This window comes from Anabrus simplex, chromosome 1 (assembly GCF_040414725.1).
Source record: "Anabrus simplex isolate iqAnaSimp1 chromosome 1, ASM4041472v1, whole genome shotgun sequence".
Taxonomy (NCBI): Eukaryota; Metazoa; Arthropoda; class Insecta; order Orthoptera; family Tettigoniidae; genus Anabrus; species Anabrus simplex.
This window is the reverse complement of record NC_090265.1, coordinates 632,348,499-632,369,454: the sequence shown is the minus strand read 5'-3', so window position 1 is coordinate 632,369,454 and position 20,956 is coordinate 632,348,499. Positions and strand designations below refer to the sequence as shown.

At 37.3% G+C, this 20,956-nt stretch overlaps 1 protein-coding gene across 2 annotated transcripts in view; it reads right to left on the bottom strand.

Annotated features, from left to right (window-relative positions):
- The window catches only part of LOC136857231 (uncharacterized), a 277,547-nt gene that overhangs the window by 28,129 nt on the left and 228,462 nt on the right, over window positions 1-20,956 (bottom strand). Inside the window, exons 7-8 of one of the 2 annotated variants that reach the window (XM_067135713.2) lie at window positions 20,042-20,357; window positions 11,303-11,445 (exon numbers count right to left, since the gene is read on the bottom strand). In XM_067135713.2, coding sequence (XP_066991814.2) covers window positions 11,317-11,445; window positions 20,042-20,357 — 445 coding nt within the window. In that variant the 3' untranslated portion in view covers window positions 11,303-11,316. The remainder of the gene's footprint in view (window positions 1-11,302; window positions 11,446-20,041; window positions 20,358-20,956) is intronic. The other variant, XM_067135712.2, reaches the window with a different exon arrangement.

Below are 20,956 nucleotides of genomic sequence, written 5' to 3'. Positions count from 1 at the left end.
AATGGCAGCATTGGAGAGTCAGGACTCCTTACTATCGACACAACAATGCAACAAAAATATTGGTTACAGTGTTAACCAAAATAGGGCTGAATATGCACCAGCAAGTTACCGTAGCTGCATGGGCAACTGCTTTCAGAATGATCACAAGGCTGTGAGACATGATTTAAAAAAAAAAAACATTGCTATGATCGACTGTGGGAAGACCTCGCAGGAGCACTGATGCAGCAACAACAGAAAGGATCGTGGAAGCATTCAAGAATAGCCCATAGAAATCAACACGCCAAGGTGCACGTGAACTTGACATCAGTCAGTCCAGTTTATCTTGTGTTTTGAGCGTGAGAAGTACAGAATTTTCAAGCAATTTGTGTTCATAGACTGAGTGAAGACCCTGCCAACCGGTTGCAACTGTGTGAATTTGTGTTAAGAGAATGTGAAATAGATTAATCTCGGTACAAAACATTGCATTTTTCAGACGAACCTGTGTTCCAGGTGAATGGAAATGTTAATCGACACAACTGTCGTTATACAACAGAAAATCTAAAATTTCTTACTGAAGAAAAGCGTATGAAATGCAGATCAATGATTAGATGGGAAGGATTGCTAGGCATGCGAATTTTGGGAGAGACAGTTAACGGTGAACGGTACTGTGAAATCCTCGGTAAAATTGTGGTGCCAGTGATGCACAAAGTGTTCAGCACCAACACTGTGTATTCAAGCAGGAAATTCAAGGAAATTTTGAATTGCAAATCACCAAATAGGTGAGTGGGAAGGAGAGAGCCAACAGAATGACCAGCTCACTCTCCCAATCTCACGGCCTATGATTACTGATTACTGTGATTACCTGAAGGAGAAAGTTTACGCTCAAAAATCATGAGACATCAACATGCTGAAAACAATAATTGAGGAAGAAATTCATGCTATACCATTGTTCATGTATCAGAAACCAATGAGTGATTTTCCAAAGCGCTGTTGACTATGCTGTGATGTTAATGGCTAACACTTTGAGGCAATTATGTGACTTGGTATTGTTGATGTTTTTTGTTGCACTGTAGTGTGTTGATAGTGTCAAGCCTTGACTTTATAATGGGGTCATTCTTTTATCTGTAAGAGTGATAATGAAACATAAGCAATCAAACATATAGCCATATTTCTGACTCGCCCTGTATATCTAGCGTTTCGGTCTTTAACTTTTCCTTCTTGTCTTAGTCAAGTAACCGAGCCTTCTGCCCCATTAGGTTTTATGACAATTCATGTTACAAGATTGAGTGGGTTCAGCAACCCACTCCATTTGTTCTCGGCCTTTCTATTAACCTCTAGTTTTCCCTCTCTTGGCCATCTAGTATGAGCTTCAGACTTCTGTTGCTCTGGATCCTTCCGATCCATATTTTGTGTTGTGGTTGCCCTATTATGTAAGGGCAGCGAGTGTTACATGGTGTAAAAGCTGACAAGCTTTTAAAAGTAATAAGAGGTACATGGATGTGAAATCTTGGTCTGTTTAGCCATTGAAAAATGAACTTAAGTACTCGTGACTCTTCTGATATGCAACTATTTGAAGATTTGGGTTTGATTCCCTTCTGATATGGAACTTTGTTTTGGAAGCTCTGGCTTCATTCATATTTAAACAAAGTTTAAGGTTCGATTACCCCCTTGTAAGGAAACTTAGTAATTTATTTATTTTTTAGAATTTGCTTTACATCACACAAACATGGATAGGTCTTATAGTGGTGTTGGGACAGGAAAGGGCTAGGAGTTGGAAGGAAGCGGCCATGGCTTTAATTAAGGCACAGCCCCAGCATTTGCCTGGTGTGAAAATGGGAAACCACGGAAAACCATCTTCAGGGCTGCCTACAGTGGGGTTCGAACCCACTATCTCCCAGATGCAGGCTCACAGCTACGCGCCTCTAACCGCACGGCCAACTCACCCAGTTTTGTTAGCAGAGGTTCAAGCTTCACTTCTCCCTCACATACCACAGATGTACCAGACTGAAAGTCTTGTCTTGTAAAATGGGAGCTGCTTCTTCCCCGCTACTGACTTAAATATTAAGCTCTAAGCTGTGTTACTGTGTTACTCCCCTTATTAATATTTATTGTTACCTCTAGTTAATCACTGCTAATGGTTGTTATGACTTTTGAAAAGAGAAAAGTATCAAACCAAAACAAAATTTTGAGACTACATTCTAATTTTAAAGATTTTCTGGTGCAGTTTTAGTGAGATGCCTAGGCTCTGCCATTTTTTCTCAAATAAATAAATAAATAAATAAATAAATAAATAAAAATTCTTGTCATAAATGAAATGTTATACAAAGGTTGAATCACATATAGAGTTTCTCTGCAAATATGACAGTCACAATCAGAACGACACTTAATTATTTTACACAAGATGGAATCTTGAAAGTCCTGAGTTCTATTTAGAGTAGAAAGATTCTCAATATAAATAAAAGGTCTTGTCATAATTGATCAGAAGCAGAACTGATGAAACATGTATAAGGTTTCTTTATAAACATTAAAATTATTTTTAAAAAACAAACCGTAAACAGTTGTCTGTTCTCTTACTTAGCTGAAGATGACGCTCACCAGCGTTGAAACTAGTTCCAAGTAAATGTTATAACTTATTTAGTTCAATATTAGTATTGAAAAGGTGGATTTTTTATTTTATTTATCTGTTATTCTCGGTTCAATACGGACTTAAAAATGAAATTCTTAAATTTAATTGAACTAATGTACGAGTTGCAACAATATGGAAGACTTGGTCTTGCTAAAACAAAACCACACATACACAGAGAGAGCGCAAGAGAGAGCTTACCTTCAATAATCAGTTGTTTGTAGGTTTGTTCGTCTACAATTCCACCTCATCTTTTGTGCAAGGAATGACAAGATCAAGTTTCTCATTAATAACACATTTACTGTAAGGTGTAACTTGGTATCAGGAAGTGTAGCCAACCATAAAACCATGCCAGATCAACCCCACCAGTCTGGGTAAAGAAGTTTGCAAGGTATAAATGAAGTAATGTTCAGTAAAATACTATATGTTATGTTAAAGCTCTTGAAAATCTTTCTCTTGCTATTTTTTAAAAATAAATTTTGAGTGAAATTACTTTAATTTTACAAGCAATATCACAAAGGGCAAAAGGTTCATGGCACACCTAGCGAATCTTGCAGCAGCATATCCATTGAGAACTGCTGCCCTAGACAAAAGCCTTTAACTCATTTACATTTACAGCACAAATACTTTTGAAAAATTCCCTTACAGTTGATTCCAAATTGTCAGATCAGATGATAAAATACAGACACCAAGTCAATCTATAAGAGGCCTGGCCAGATGGCACTCCTGCCATGTGCACTGAGAGCAGGGGTAGCAAGGTTTTGAGGGAAGAAAAGCAGGGAAAAGTTAGCATTCTGGCCAGCCAAAGTTTCAAAGACTGAATTTATTAGATCTTTCTTTTGGCTGAGAATATTCCCCATTATGTTCAGCTTGAGCTCATAGATCTGCTGAGTCACACCCAGCTCAACGGACACTTTTCACTTAACCCAAAATGCGCACAATTTTCGTAAAGTACTTCCTCATCAACAATATCTTCGACTGTGCAGGCAAGCTGGTTAACTTCTTTCAATGTCTGGTTCTATTTATGTACGCAACAGTTTTTCTTTTCTCTCATGAAACTGACCAAGTCCTGACAACTGTACAACTCCATGTGTTGATCTTATCGTGAAACATATTTTCAAACATAAAACACATTGCACAATCTAAATGTAAATTAACTAACACATGTCTTCTCCCAGATCACAGCGTTCTTTGTTTTCTGAAAAGAGTGAGTACTGTACACATGCCTGTATGCAAAGGGCTGCTATTGTAAAATACATATTAGTTTTCGTCATCATATTATGTTTGATTACGAAGGCCGAGAATGTGGATTTTGCTTCATCAGTCCGATTTCACCAAGAATACACCTTCCGCTGTCACAACAAATCCATCTGTCTCTGACACACTTTCAAATGAACATCGCAGTGGTTGGAAATAGCTGGAGTGCCAGCTAGTCATAGTTACACTCCCAGAGGAATATTAGCATACAAGAGGCACAAGCCTTGGCCACTTCCTGTCTTTACTGAGATGATGATTATGATTGATCATGGAATAATCTATATAAATAAAAATGAATCGCTAAATGTGTTGCTAAGCGCAAAACTCGGGAACGGCTGGACCAATTCGGCGAAGTCTTGTATTCAAATATTCGTCGAAGTCCGAGTAAGATTTTTACGAAAAGAAAAAAGGGAAAAATGCCAGGAAAAATGTGAGAGCCCCATTTCTCTTTTTCCATTCAAACTGTTTGTCTCTCTTTCCTTCTCCTACATTTGCGCTTAGCGCTGTCCTCCTCTAATCAAGCGCGTTTGCCAAATGTCCATAAATCTGAAAATTATCGGTTAAAATGGGTGAATATCGGATTATGTACAAAATTTCAAGCCGCATTTGTTGCCGTCAACAAAAAAATGGTTTACAAAATATTTGAGTGTGAAAATGTTAAAATAGTGGAATGTTACCTCAAATGCAAAATGTTCATTGCATAGAACTTATCATGTCATAACTCCTATTTCATATTCACTATATTTGTAATTTTTTCACTGCTGGTAAAGGAACATTTCACCTCGACGTAGATTTGTTTTTAAATTTAAATGATAAGAACATGCACTATTTGTATTTCCTTTCAGTCATATTCAGAGATTTTTATTTCCTGTTGAACTGACGGAAGTCTCTCGTTTCCCTCCATACTGCTTTCCTGATACTTGTACTTGAAATCTTCACGGCCTAACTTTTGTTAGTGTTAGATTCTGACACCGTCTCACATTAAAATTTTCTCCTTTTAATCTGAAACTCATTCATAATGAACATAAATTTAAAAAGGAAAAAATTAAGCAATAATCCACATATAACGTGCTGAGCTAACGACTTCAAACCATACCCGAACACGGAAAAGAGATGCTCGACTAGTGGTATGTTATGATGATTTTCATTACTTGTAATAAGTGGTATGCTTCGAGCTGTCAGTGGAGAGTTGGCGGATGCCAGAGCATTTGTATTATGAAGCAAAACAGCCTTTAAACTTATTTTGGAAGAGTCAATAAAAACATGCCAGTTACTAGGATCATACTCTTTCTCTCCCAATCGACGTAGAAGATTTGAAACATCCGTACAAAATACAAGTTCATCTTCTTGAGTATAATACTTTCGGACTGTTATCTTTGAAAGGAAACTGCTTTATCAGTCCATCATAAACATTGCATATGGGCTGGGACTTTTAACACGTCTGATTATTCAAGTGGTCTAAGATGAAAAACAAACTCTCAACTGTCTTATCTTCAATCCTACATACCTCGCGGTCTATTGCGTATCTGGGGGAGTTTGTTATGAATTTACCAGGAAATTTCCAACTACAAAACGAAAATTTAGACAGCAATAAACCTATAATAAAATGCAAACAATAACAAATCAAATCACATAATTGTATTCTAAAAAAAGTTGCGCTAGAACATCTCTCAACATTACATCTTACGAATTCATGCAGATACTAAAAAACCGAATTGCGTCAAAACTAGATGTGATAGGTAAAAAATAGCATCATCTTCGGAATCGGGGCAGCGATTTCCATAAGAATTACATATTTTCTATTTTAACGCAAAATCATGTTGGCTAGTGTTACATGCTAGAAGGGAACACTGGTATTTTCCTGTTTACGCTGCCCCAGCCAGTCCCTCGTCTCCTGGGAGGAGAACCTCACTTATCGTTGCACAGTTCAAGACCCAGTTAGATAAATTAGGTTTTTTTTCTTTTGTTTTACGGGGGTCCCCCGTAGCCCACTCCCCCGCCGTGACCATCGACTCAATCTACATGGCCTCCGACATGCTATTAATTTCTAAGAAGAAAAGAGATAGCCGGATGGAGTGGGAAGTGAACATCTCCCTTGGTTAAGTTATTCCAATCCCTAACTCCCCTTCCTATAAATTAATATTTGCCCCAGTTTGTCCTCTTGAATTCCAACTTTATCTTCTTATTGTGATCTTTCCTACTTTTATAAACGCCATTCAAACTTATTCGTCTACTAATGTCATTCCACGCCATATCTCCGCTGACAGCTTGGAACATACCACTTAGTCGAGCAGCTCTTCTTCTTTCTCCCAATTCTTCCCAGCCCAAACTTTGCAACATTTTTGTAACGCTACTCTTTTGTCGGAAATTACCCAGAACAAATCGAGCTGCTTTTCTTTGGATTTTTTCCAGTTCTTGAATCAGGTAATCCTGGTGAGGGTCCCATACACTGGAACCATACTCTAGTTGGGATCTTACCAGAGACTTATATGCCCTCTCCTTTACATCCTTACTACAACCCCTAAACACCCTCATAACCATGTGCAGAGATCTGTAGCCTTTATTTACAATCCCATTTATGTGATTACCCCAATGAAGATCTTTCCTTATATTAACACCTAGATACTTACAATGATCCCCAAAAGGAACTTTCACCCCCATCAACGCAGTAATTAAAACTGAGAGGACTTTTCCTATTTGTGAAACTTACAACCTGACTTTTAACACCGTTTATCAACATACCATTGCCTACTGTCCATCTCACAACATTATCGAGGTCACATTGCAGTTGCTCACAATCTTGTAACTTATTTATTACTCTATAGGCTCCGTGCGCTGCTGGGGAAAAATGCACCGCTACGCTGCGAGTGGCGAACATTGTAAGTTAATGCGATCACCGCACACATACCTCTGTCGTTTCACAGCGTGTTGTTATGGCCGACTAAATAACAACAGTGGGATTTCAGAGTGTTTTATGCAACAACAAACGGCCAAATTATTCCAAACTTCAAGAAAGTGGTCATATATTAATTTAACAGGAAAAATTGTTCGCAGGAAATAGCAACAGAGTGAATAACTTCAAATATGATGAAAGAAAACGTTGGTTCACTAGAGAGACTACCATTTCACGATAGAGGCAACATAGTATTTATGTATTATTTGTAGTGATAACGAGATTGATTTTCATGTACACATTCAACAATGCTGTCTTCAGAAAAATATATTTGGCCTATCTCTAATACGATATTATGTTAGCGTAGGTCAATGTTGCCAATGAGGCCTTGGTAAAATAATAAAAATATTTCCATGAAATGTAAGCATGTTTTTGCTGTTATTTATACAGTTTACTCAGAACATGTCACCTCGTGTACCAATCAACCCTGTAAATTGTCTGGACCTGACATCTAAACAGCGCGGAAGGAGAAATACAACAGGGAGAAGAGCTTATAGAGGAACTTTTTCCGATAAAAAAGACAGAGGTTTGATGTTGGACCAGTTGAAAACATCAGAATATCTTAACGTTGCAAATAAATTATTGTGTGTATTTATAACATGATCGCGACCACCTCTGTAATATAACGGTTAGCGCTATTAGTTTCCTTCGTCGGGGGCCCGGGCTTGATTGCCGATACAGACAGAAATTTAAGATTGACATGAGGGTACATGCAGCTCATGTTCATTAGGGGTTGCTTGAAAACAGTTGCACCACCTCGGGGCGAGAACAGAACTTAACTTATGTAAAATGCTGTATTTCTGTAAGCTATTGATATTGTGTAATGGAGGCCAATTTCTATAATTACAGTATATTTGTCCATTGCCTTTTTAAATCCATTTCGTGAGGTTGTGACAGAATACTCTAAAATTTCACAGTGTGGTCTGTAGTACGGTATGTTATTATTATTATTATTATTTATTTTACACACTTTCGTGGTAATGATATTCAAGCAATTGTACAGATTTTAGGAAATCAAAGCAGAATAAACCTTAATGTAAACTACAGTTTTACGTAGATTTTGAACCCATAAATTTCCGCACAATTCCAGTCGTGGCAATGACCACAGTCTTCTGCATGGTCTTGTAGATGTTGGTGTTGTCATCCAACTTGTTCAATAATTTACTCGTAATTGTTGACCTTTGCATTATGTTAAGAGTAACTGTGTATTAAATACTGTAAATGTAAAAATCCGGAATCACTTCCTGCGATTTACTGCTAAGATCCGCCATCTTTTCAAATCCATTTTGTGAGGTCGTGAATGAAAGCTCTGTATTACTGTATCTATTAATGCAGCCAAGAACAAGCACATCATTCTGTCGGAACGTTGTGACATTAAAATATTATGATCTGAAGACAGCACTGTAAAATAATTGAATAAATGCATGTAAACGTCATACACATTCCAGCTTCTTATGGCGATAACTCTAAGTAGTTCTCGTAGTATCCACCCGCAGCAGCACAGTGCTGTACGCACGGAGCCTATAGAGAATAACATAATCCGGAAAAAGCCTTACCTCTGATTCCACTCCTTTACTCATATCATTTATAGATATAAGAAAACATAAAGGTCCGATAATACTGCCTTGAGGAATTCCCCTCTTAATTTTTACAGGGTCTCCTTAATATTGGCCATATATTTTGTTTTTTTAATTGAGACTTTGAGTCCTATTTTGCCTGCCTGATGACAAAGCTCCTCAATTTGTTGCTCAGCTGATTCAACGGATGGTGCTAGGATTGCAAGATCATCTGCAAAAGCGAGGCAGTCTATATGAAGTTTAATTTTAGATCCCTAAAAAATAAGTCACCTTTTTCTTCCTTTCCTTCAAGGGCTTTTTCCATTTCCTGATGACCTTTTCTAAGGCACAATTAAAAACAAGTGATAAACCATCCCCTTGTCAGATTCCAGTTTTGATGTCAAAGGGTTCTGAAATGTCACCTAGAAACAAACTTACTTTGATTTGGTGTTAGTCAGGATTTCTTTGTTGATGTTTCTAGTATTATTGTCCAGCCCAAAATCTTCCAGGACGTTTATCATTGCCTTCCTGTCAATCGAATCATAGACCTAGAAGTCTATGAAAATTGTATTTTAGTTTAATATTGGTTTTACAATGCTCTGATTCAGAAAGGTCTTACAGTATAGCAATAATTGGATAGGATTGCGAAGGGAGTAACCATACCCTTAATTACAGTAAGATACAGCTCAACCTGGAGAAAAAATGGGAAATCATGAAAAAAACCATCTTTAGGGATGCCGATGGTGATATTTGAACCCTCCGTCTCCCGAATGTAAGCTGAAAGCAATGTGATCTGTACCACGCAGCCAAGTATAAGCAATAAATTTGATGGTTAGGCCCGTATTGATGGATATGACTTTCTTTTTAAAAACTTTAGTTTATTCTCCACCTAATCAATACATAGTTTTACTCTCAAACAGTACTAGTTTCGACCGTACATAGCGGTCATCCTCAACTGTTCATCATAAGAATTGGAAGTAGGACGTAGTGTCATGGTAAACAAAAGGGGGTTAAACCTCCTGAGTTAAGACTACATATACAAACATATAAAATACACTAATGTAAAAAGCAAATTCATCTCCGCACAGGCCATGAAGGCCCTTGGAGGGGTGGAAGGTAAAGGCTTCCACTATCCGTAACCTCGGCACTTGATGGGGTAGAGTGGTTAGCTCTACGCCCGGCCGCCTTTGCCCCCAGAAATTAACCAGGTACTTATTTTTGGTGTAGGCTGAGTGAACCTCAGGGCCATGTGCACCTCCAGAAGTGTAAATCTAGTTTCTTAACCCTAGAACTGCTGCAGGTTGTTCTGTCCAATGCTGCAGTTATTTTTCTCAACATACACCATGAAAACAAAAATCATGCCTGTAATCACATATTAATCCTAATAAATCCATATTATATACCAATAGAAAGCTAAAAGACTGATCTAAATGAAGATAATACAAATAACGAAAAATATTGCCAAGATTTCTAACTATTGTAAAATGCAAGTCAAATTTTTTTTGACAAAGGAAACTGTTGAAAAATTTTGTGCAAATAAAGGAATTTGTGATAGATAATTTATTTCTGAAACATGATATTCTGAAATGAACAAGTATTTTCTTATGTATTCCTCCACAGTTATCCACTTTTCATTTTGTTTACAAAATAAAACTCAAATTTTCATCAAAACAAATTTTGAGTTCTTTTCACGAATTTTGAACCTACAGATTATCTTAGTTTTCTTAGGTGAATTTCTTCTTTCCTGTGTTGTGATCAAATTCCTTATAACAATCTACAAAAATATCAACAGTTTACACTTATCCCTTCGCTGGTTTCTTCAAATATTGACGTACTGCCAATAATAACATAACCTGCACCGACTTGAACATCATTCGGGTCATCCGAAATTCCCATTACTTCCGAGGCACCTTGTACTTCGCTGACACTTTCACTATTTTCAGGAATAATTTTCTTGTCAGAATTAAAACAATAACCATTGTCACCATCAGTATTGTCACTAAGATCTTCGAAAATCAAGTGCTTGATTTCAGAATCGTCAACAAAGCGGGCTGCCATCTTGATTCTAAGATCATGTGAAAGTACTTTCACTTCTACAGCTAAATAAACTTGTCCAGACCGATGTTTGTGTTTCAAAAACTTTGAATATTGAAGATAAATGTATAAGTATTCAGCTGGTATATATATTATTTCCATCTGGTGATCAATTATAAACCTACGGCGGAAGAAAGACACAGTCTCTCAGAAAGAGGATCGCACTTGAAACAGTGCACCGTCTTCCAGAAAGACGGTCCGCAGTTCTAGGGTTAAGTTTTACGACTTCCTGTGATCACAGTTCAATACGGAAACATCAATGTAGCTCATATCTTTGAATTCCTGGCGGGGATTCGAACCCAAGTCCTTCCGGGCAAACCGAGCACACCTTTACTGCCTCGGCCAAGGCAACCCCTTAAAATACACTAATGTAGACATTTAAAAGTCCAAATATTAGCCACTTGATAATGGTCAAGTGGATTTGCAATAAAAACTAGTAGGTCACAAGATTAATGAAACTTGAAAATGTATGTATGGTTGAAACTAGTACTGTTTGAGAGTAAAACTATGTATTGATTAGGTGGAGAATAAACTAAAAGTTTGTAAAAATTAAGTCATGCAACCAACTCGCTTGGTAGAAACGGAGTAACCTTCTGCAAGTAGTGCAATGAATCGTTCTCCATTCGCTGCTCATGGTGCAGTGTACTAATGCATCAGCCTCATGTCGGTAGATCTACCTATATATAGAGGACCTTCTGCAAGACAGAATTCAGTCATCTCGTTGTCTCCAAAAACCATAAAAGTAGTGGGCAGGATGTAAATTTAATAATGTTATTGTTACGAAAAAACCCTCAAAGAATCTTCAACTCCATAGTTTTGTAAGGTAAAATTTATACATACCTTACTAACTACAGCTATCTCCTGCTCTTTTTACAATTCTTTTTAGGCTTCTCTTTCTTTTTCTTGTGGTTTTCTTTGCCTGAGACAACTGAATCTGGTGAGCTTAATTGTTTTTCATTCGACTGAGAATGTTTTCCATGACCCTGTAAATAATAAGTAACTTCAAAATGGAATGACTTTTGAACCACACCATACTTTCCCACGAGGTACAAAGGTACTGACAATTTTATTATTCCTTTACGTAACTGGTTAATATTAGCAATTAGCTTACCAGCAAGGATAGCTTGGTATGTATTCAGATTGAACATCATGTTTGAGGCGACAAAACATCGAGAAAAATAGTAATCCTTCTTGGTCATCCTAATATAACAAACTAGGTGCTTGTATATTTATTATAAAAGATAGGAAAAGTTATTAGCATACGTCACGAAACTCTCAAATTTTAAGTTAAAAACCAGTTACTTCCATACCTTTCTTCCAAATAAAAAGAGAATGGTTGCCAAGTTGTACTTTCTCTTAAAACAATTATCACCACCACCATCTAATTAAATATATATATATTACATGATGTACAGGGTTGGTCGTGAACTTTGCCTAGGAATCTGTATAGCAAATTAAAAATTGTGGATGAAGTTTGAAGATTTTTCTGCAATTATATAATCTCTTATTTGAGAGCAGCACAGAAGAATGGTACATTTAATACACGGAGTCCCTAAAGTCCAGTAACACTTTTATTAATTTATTACACATCATCATCTTCCTTCCAAGTATCCGTTACAATCATGCACGTTTCTTTTCGCAAGACTTGAAAGCAATCAAATTGATATAACGGTTATGTAGAAGAGGAACTCAAATGGTTTTGTTTAAATGTTACAGCCAATGCTCGTTGTTCCCACATTCACTGCGGTTGGTGTTTTGTAAAGATGGGCCCCATTCCATTACCATAGCAATGTTCGTGATTTTCTGAACAAGTTACCTCAATGCTGATCAGACAAGCAGGGAATGATGATAACTGTTATGACCACTGACCTCCCACATCCCAAGATATAAATCCCTGTGATTTCCTCGTATGAGGATACAACAAAGATTGTGAGTATGTGCCACCTTTACCACAAAATGTTGAAGAACTCAAGCGTAGGATTGAAGAAGTTGCCACCACTGTATCTGCAGATATGCTCCAAAGAGTATAGGAAGAGTTTGATTACCGTGTAGACATATAGAGTTACATGTTGTACCCATATCAAGTCATTGTGAAATCAAACATTGAAAACAAAACCATTTGAGTTCCTCTTTAATATGATATGTGAAACCTGTATCATTTGTGATTTTGTGTAGTAAATTAATAACCGTACTACCAAACTTTAGGAAACCATATTACCAAACTTTAGGAACTCCCTGTAAATGACATCGAGGAACAACAGATTAATGAACGGATATCAGCCAATGCTTTCCAGAAGGGAATGGGAATGCAGTGAAAAATTTATTAATCACGAACAGATTTCCAAAAAGTTACGCTGAAGTGAAAGCTGTTTACAAGGAATTGGAAAAAAAAGTGGGGATATGATAAATGCTTCACGAAATTTGGAGAAGGAAGGCCTGAAAAACAATCACAGGAAAGTAAAGAAACCGTTTAAGTGCACAGTGGTAAACAGTTCATGGCAATTCAACTGATGCCTATGAAATTCAGGAAAAATGTGGCAATCAGTCAATGAACTGCTGGATGATGTCACGAGTGATTAAGACTGAAACCAATCCATACTATCCCGAAATCCACAAAGACGGATTTTAATAGAGAAGATCACCGGTGGTTTTTGTGATTACCTCCATGAATGTGATGAAGGCGACTTGTAGCATCTTGCAGCACAAAGTGACCATCTGTGCGTGCATGCAAGATTGTTTCTAGACCAAATTATCAAAATGATAAAATTTGGGCACTCTGCCTAAGTGACATTCAAAATGACAAACATGACTAGGAACTTAAAAGATAAAACATTTTTATTAGCTTCAAAGCAAAGAGAAAGATGTGGATTATAACTGAAGATGCATCACAGAATGATAAATATTTTAGGATTGCTGTTTTAATAAACAATCTGTTTATATTATCAAGAGATCCTGGTAACTCATGATTTGAACGAGGTTGTTTCCTTTACAATAAAGCAGACTGCTTTAAGGCAAACACAACAGCTTATGAGCAATAACAGCATTGAATTTTCCATGAATACAGAATGGCCTCGTGTATCATCAGATCTTAATGTGGCTAATCATTTTGGGGGCAATATTGAAGGATGCAGAAGAGATACTGATAATTCAGGTGTGAGGAAGTCAGAAGTCATAGCTATTGTTAAGAAACTCTAATGGCACACCTCACAATATTAAACGATACGGAGAAGGGTACAAATATTTCGTCACACTCTTATACTCCTATTCTAAAAGATTATGTGTTGTCCAAGACAGCATGAAAAAAGATTCATTAAAAAGTTTTATTGCTCTGATGCATTAACATGGGTTTGCTTATATAGTGGACACTAAGGCATAGGATATGGTACACAAAAATTATATTGGACTACTCAAGCTGTACAGTTCCTCTTATTCATGTATTTAATAATTAATAATTAATAATAATAATAATAATAATAATCCATACATGCAGAAAAAGTGTAACTCAACAGATTTTTACAAGAAATACTCTAAATGGTTAATGGGAGAATCTTTAACCACATGACACACATCTAAGTGATAATCAAAACTCCTCCATACTTTGGCCAGCCTGAATGGTGCAATGGACATGACTGCAGCAGAAATTCTACATCTCAATTCAGATAGGTTGGCATGTGGCAGTGGCACATTAACTTGATCCTTAACACGAGAGGTTGGGGATCTTTCACGACCACCAAAGAAAAGTCTTAACTGTTTAGACCACGACAAGTGATCCAACGATGGGAAACAGCTTTTTTCAACCAATTCCTTCATGTGGTGAGGATGAGAAGATTTACTGTCTTCCTGCCTAATGATGGGTTGAAATTAATTCCGCAGCATATCAAGATACACAGTATCTGTAATAGTTTATTCCTGGAAAAATAAATACTGTACACACACACTCTACTCTGACAGCCTAGGCTTTGTATCATAATTTGATCTACCATACAAATATTATAATTTTATGCTGGCATGTGTTTTCATGGTGTACAGTTTGGTTGCTGTGGCAAAATATTAACTACACACAATAGCTGCAATGGGAGTTTCACTCTGTAAAGATACAGTATTTGTACATCTCGACGTTAGAAGCATTTCTAAATACGAAGTTTACATCTTGAGGGATTGGCGAGGCAGATAAACTGACATTAGAGGAACCTGAAAAATGAGACAGGAACTCTAGATCCACTCGCCCCCTTTATATACAGGGCCTTTATTTATGCTTGGCACGGACTTTCTCGCTCGACCTTGGCTGCCAGTGACTGTTCAGTTGCTGGCTACCGCGCGTGCGTATGTACGTCAGAATACGGTGCTCAAAATAATTATCATGCATTTTACTCACCATTTTTACAGTTTATGCTGAAAATGTTCCCCATGCACTGCCAAAAAGAACTGGCATCTCATAATGAAGTTTTCGGTTACTCTACCAAGTTCTTCAGCACTGATGGATGCAATTGCAGCTCTTATATTGTCTTTAAGTTTAGTGTGTGAGGGTTGTTCCCATAAACTACATTTTTTAACATTCCCCACAAATAAAAATCACATGCCGTTAAATCTGGGCTAAGAGGGGCCCACAGATTTTTACCTCTGATCCTCGTACCAAACACGCTTCAGTAAGGAGATAATTGTTTACTGAACCTGTACCTTTGAATCTCTTGGCCAGTTGTTTTATTGTCCGATTGATAGGAATGGGTCTCCCTGGAAATTTCGCTCGAAACTTTTGTCTTGTCCTAGCACACGATTTTCTGCACTTAATGGAAGTATTATGCAGATATGCACGTTCACGTAACGAATATTTCACATACATTACAGCACTATATACAATCACAATAAAACACTATACAATATGACATATAGTACGCAGTAGCTTCATTGAACACCCTACTATCTCGGAGCTCAGCTCTCAGCAACTGCAGGAAGTGCTGGAAACCGCGCGCACCAGCAGCCTGTCATTGGCGGCCAAGATCGAGCGAGAAAGTCCTTGCCAAGCATAAAAGACCCTGTATTTCAAGAATACCAAGAAAGAGGGTCAATATCCGCCACAAGCCTCAGAACCTGTTCTCAGGAAGTTGGTCAGCCAAAAGGGAGGGAACTATTCAAACTCCTGACCACTCCAAGAACCAATATGAAAATTCTATTTGCACCATCAGCCAGACTCAGTAATGCTACCTTAGATTCTGTGAGGACATAATCCCACTAATGTCACTATTAATGTAACATAAATTATTCTCATTACGGAGTCATAACTCGGGCATCCATAAGGGAGGGGGTGACATGTAAAATAATTCAGAACAGCCGATATTACTGCCGAATCCATAGTTTTCAGAGTCACTGAGATGATTAATGACACTCCGGATGTTGTTTAAGTCCCAAGTTCAGCACCTATCGACATGGTGATTCAGAAGGGGTGAAAAAGAAAATGTCCAAATTGACTGAGATTAGTGTTGATTACTCAGTTTTCAGGGTCTCTCGCTGGTTGGTAGCAGTCCCAGTAACAGTGGGAATTGTGTACATCATATCTATAATGCAATGTGTAAATACGTTATAACTTATTTTTATTATTTGTTAGAAAGGATCAACTACTTCCCAGACAGTTTGGGCTCCCACAAGGAAATACTTCAATGCAAAACTACATAATCACAAACTAAAATGAAAAATTGTACATATAACAATATTTCTAAATCTACAAAAGAGTTGATATCAAACAACGTCACAATTAAGAAAACATATAACAATAAATTCAAATAGACAATACAAATTTTAAAAGTAGAATATGTGAAAGAGAAAATAACCAAAATGACCGAGATTGTAGATGTATGTGTGTACAGTATCTTCCAGAATAACTCTCAACCAAACTTCATACAAATACGAATTACTATCTTGAAAAGATACTGGAGGGATAAGACACCTCCAACAATCCTCGGAGAGGAAATGACATAAAAGAATAATCGAGAAGGACCAATATTAGCATCGAATCCATTGTTTCCATGGTAACTGAGATGTATTGCGACACTGAATGCCGTTTTTAAGTACCAGTTCACCTGCATAGGCATGGTGAGAAGTGGTGATGAAGAAAATGTCTAAAGTGACCAAGATTAGTTTACTTAGCGAGAACCAAAATAACCCATAACTAAAACTTGAAATTAAACACACAACAGTAACTCTTAAACTAAATAGTTCTTAAAAAATATCAGTCAACATCGCAATAAAGCAGTCTGCCAAAAATTATGCTTCACGTATAATTAACAGGTAAAAAAGATACCTAAAAGTAAACAATCAATGAAGTGCCTGGGCATTTTGTAAAATAAATTTCCTTTAGTGTCTCTTACAACATAACATCTAGTGTTATAATGATATTTTTATTTGTTTATATACTCCTTTTCTATATTAAAAAAAAAGTTATGTTTTTACAAAAGACAACAGAAATACTGTTCATAATTTGCGGTTTTTGATAATTCACAGAAGTTTGTGCATTAATCAACGGAAATTATCGGGAGTGCATTGTACTATACATACATAGAAAATCCTGCCTCACACACCACTACAGATTGGCAAGTAGTATCTTTAGGCTGATAACTTAGGAATCCACATGCAGTTTCTTTGTTCATCCCATCACTAATTGAGATTACGCGTCCATCAGATTTACAACTTCCTGTCGGAAGAATGACCTCCAACCAGGGACAGCTACTGGAAGCTGACAGTTATTGTGAACCTCGATCCATGCTGAAATGATGAGCAAACGCGCTCAGGATGGAGGCAAAGAAGTGTCTGAAAAGACTGTTCTGATGATGACCCACACTGAGGGTTAGATAGCGCTAAATGTACCACTGCATTACGTTGAGCAGCAAGCGAGAGCTATGCCAGGGGACACTGTCCTTTGTAAGAGTTAGAAGATGGCACAGCATGGCTGCTAAAAAAATTAGACTCTATTTTAAAAACAAATTCTCTGGTCAATTTCTTTAAATTTTCAATTTGGGTCTCTTTTAAACTTACTAATGTTAATCTGCATCTAACAACAGTATGTTCTGTATTGTTTAACTTTTTTTTGTATTCATTAACCCCTTTCCCACCCACATTTCTAATCCGCTTATTCGCAGGCTTCAATCTATTATTTAGGAAAAACTGAAGCAAAGCACATTGTTTCAGAAAAAGTCAAATATAATAAAAACTACTGATCATAATGTATTCAAATTTTCAATAATATTAGAAACCATACCATCACAACATCCATATCTCTATTTATGGAGTCATAAGGTTGTTCGTTCAAACCTTCACCTCATCTCTTGGTGATACTGGAGGAAGCATCCTACTCAATACACACATTCTCGTGTTGTCTTAACCCATCTAAACCAATAATCAAGTGATTCTGGAAGCGGGTTGATGCCCATGTACATAAGAACTCCAATATAAGCTTTCATTTACTCTGAGCAAGTGTCTTCCCATTCTGTGTGTGTTTTAATGGAACGCTGAATTGCTGTTTGTGCAATTGGTTATGTCATTGAATAGTTTGTCTCCTAACAGGAAAATGAAAATCCACAGCCTGTTTCCACTCATTCGACCAGGTCAGGAATGGATTAACAAAGCCCCCAATCTAGCGGCGAGGATAGGAATTGTGCCGGCTGCCAAAGCCTGTCGCACTCCTCTGCGGCAATGATTAATGAATGACAGATGAAATGAAATGATATTGGAGAGTGTCACTGGAATGAAATATGACAGGGAAAACCTGAATATCCAGATAAAAACCTGTCCCACCTCTGCTTTGTCCAGCATAAATCTCACATAAGAGTGACCGGGATTTGAACCACGAAGCGGTGAGAGGCCGGCATGGTGCCGCCTGAGCCACGGAGGCCCTGTCTCCTAACATAAATGTAAAAGAATTATATATTTCTCATGATCCACTTTCAAAATTATTAACGAAACGTTTGTGTTACCTGAATTGCCGGGGTATCGCCATCAGGTCCTATTTCTTAATGTCCGTTTTCACTTACATCACTGTTATCACTAAAATTAACTTCATTGATATGTTCTTCACTCACTAAAAATTAATTTCCACCACTACTCAATGATTCTGTGTCACTATCTTCACCTATATTCAGTTCAGTTTCAATATCTGCAGCATTCAATCCTGCCATGTTTACAAACGAAACACCTGACCCACACTCGCTGAAGTTCAAGACAGATTATCGCTCTTCTTTTATTTCCTACACCTTGTAGATTGTACTGTGTGTTTGTAAATGCCTTAAAAACACTTCACTGCTGAAAAAAACTCAAAACCATAGGACAGATTGCAGACGTGTGCAGATAATGTGGCCAGGCACTAAGGACTGGAAGGCAAATTGAAGAGACTGACACTTTCAGGCGCAGAGGGCAGGAAAGAGTTAAACAATTATTCATGCATTACGCTTTGAATTCTTCTTTTTACCATATAATCCGAGGTAGCATCAGCCCAATTAACTAGAATTACAGGGAAAAGATAAAAGAAAAGAGCAACAACAGGCTGATGATGTAAATGAGAAGATTTAAAAATCAAGAATGAGAATAACAGTGGAGAAGTCATTAAAAAAATAATTCCTTTGTGTATGTGGAAAATGAATTAATTAATATTTATAAGACGTCAAATGGAAATCAGCAGGAAAATATGACTTGGGAAGTTTTTCTATCACAGAATAGTCTGCTATGGAACAAAGATATATCAATGAAGGCTAGTACATCTATTACATACCTACAGTATTACCTAGCTCATTGGCCATGCGGTTAGGGTAGCATAGCTGTTAACTTGCATTCATGAGATGGTGAGTTCGCATCCTACCTTCAGTAGCCCTGCAGATGGTTTTCTGTGGTTTCTCGTTCTCACGCCAGGCAAATGCTGTGGCTGTACCTTAATTAAGGCCATGGACGCTACCCTCCCAGCCCTAGCTCTTTTCCAGTCTTGTGTCACCAAAAAACGTTGATGTTAAATCACTAGCAAAAATTAGATACTGTACGTATTACAGCAAATGCAGCTGAGAGCTGCCAAGTGACACACAAGGATGGAAAGAAAAATACAAGCAGAAAAATGAAATTCATAAGGGGATAAGGAGAGAGGGTACCAGAAACAAAGAAGTGCAGAAGTGGAAAACTTTAGCAATAAGATGCAAGAAAAATTAACAGAAATGGTTAGTCATATTCAACGAATGAATGAAGAAATAATGACAAAATAAACCATGGAGCTAGACGTGAAAGGCAAAAGAGGTCAAGGAAGATTCAGAATACAATGGAAGGATATGATGAGGAGTAACATTACGCAATAGGACCTGGACTTAACAACAGATGAGGACTGGTAGAGAGATGATGATGAAGATGATGATGCTTGTTGTATAAAGGGGCCTAACATCGAGGTCATCGGCCCAGTGGTAGAGAGAGAGTAAAATGGAAAGGAACTATACATGCATCCATCTGGATACGGGGAAATGGGAATATTCAGATGCATGTCTGGCAACTACATCAATGCAAGCAAGCAAATTATATATTAATATGTATATTAGAATTACAGGAACAGAAACTCACCTGTTGGAAGTTGTAGACAATTATATGAACATCTGTGTCTGAAAACGTGTCTTCAAGCACATTCTTAACTGTTGACCACTCAAGTCGGTCAAGACCGCAACCAATTCTGGGCATTGCAATTTTTGTAACTCTATTGTCAACACAATGCTGCTTCATTTCTACCACAGATGACACTAAATCATCAAGGCGAGGCTTTCCATTGCTTACTTTCTTTGTAACTAGATAATATATGAATCTTCCTTTATGCTCCAGAACAGCCACTTGACCACTCCTCTTGCCTTGCTCAAGAAGGATCTCAACATTCTTGAACATCTGTCTAAAACACAATTATTACATAAAGCCATTAACAATATTAAGCCTTTTATATAAAGCAATAAGGAATGCATTACAAGGAATACTGAATACGAAAACACTTTTTGAATAATTTTTTCCTATACTTATGCAAATTGGTTTACATATTTATGGTCTTTCAATTACTGTTTCAACCTGGAAGAGAGGCTGGTGGTTAGTAATCATTAAAGCAAGGGACATAAACATGATACTGTATTTACAAAAAAGAAATAGAATTTGCACAAGACAAAAATTAAAATTAAGTCAAAAAGAGATTTGGAAAACTATTTTGAGGTTATCATAGTAGTATCTTAAAAGTATCAATATGGTGGGAATGATAAGCACCGAGGTTTGGCTGCTGATTTTCCATCCTGACGACTGAGGTCAAATTCTGGTCAAATCTGGGGTAGCATCAGGAAGGCTGGCCAAAACCAAAATAATTCTGGGCGACTCTGGTTGTGACTAAAAATATATATATCTGAAATAAGCTATTTGCTTTATGTCGCACCGACACAGATATGTCTTATGGTGACAATGAGATAGGAAAGGCCTAGGAATGGGAAGGAAGCGGCCGTGGCCTTAAGG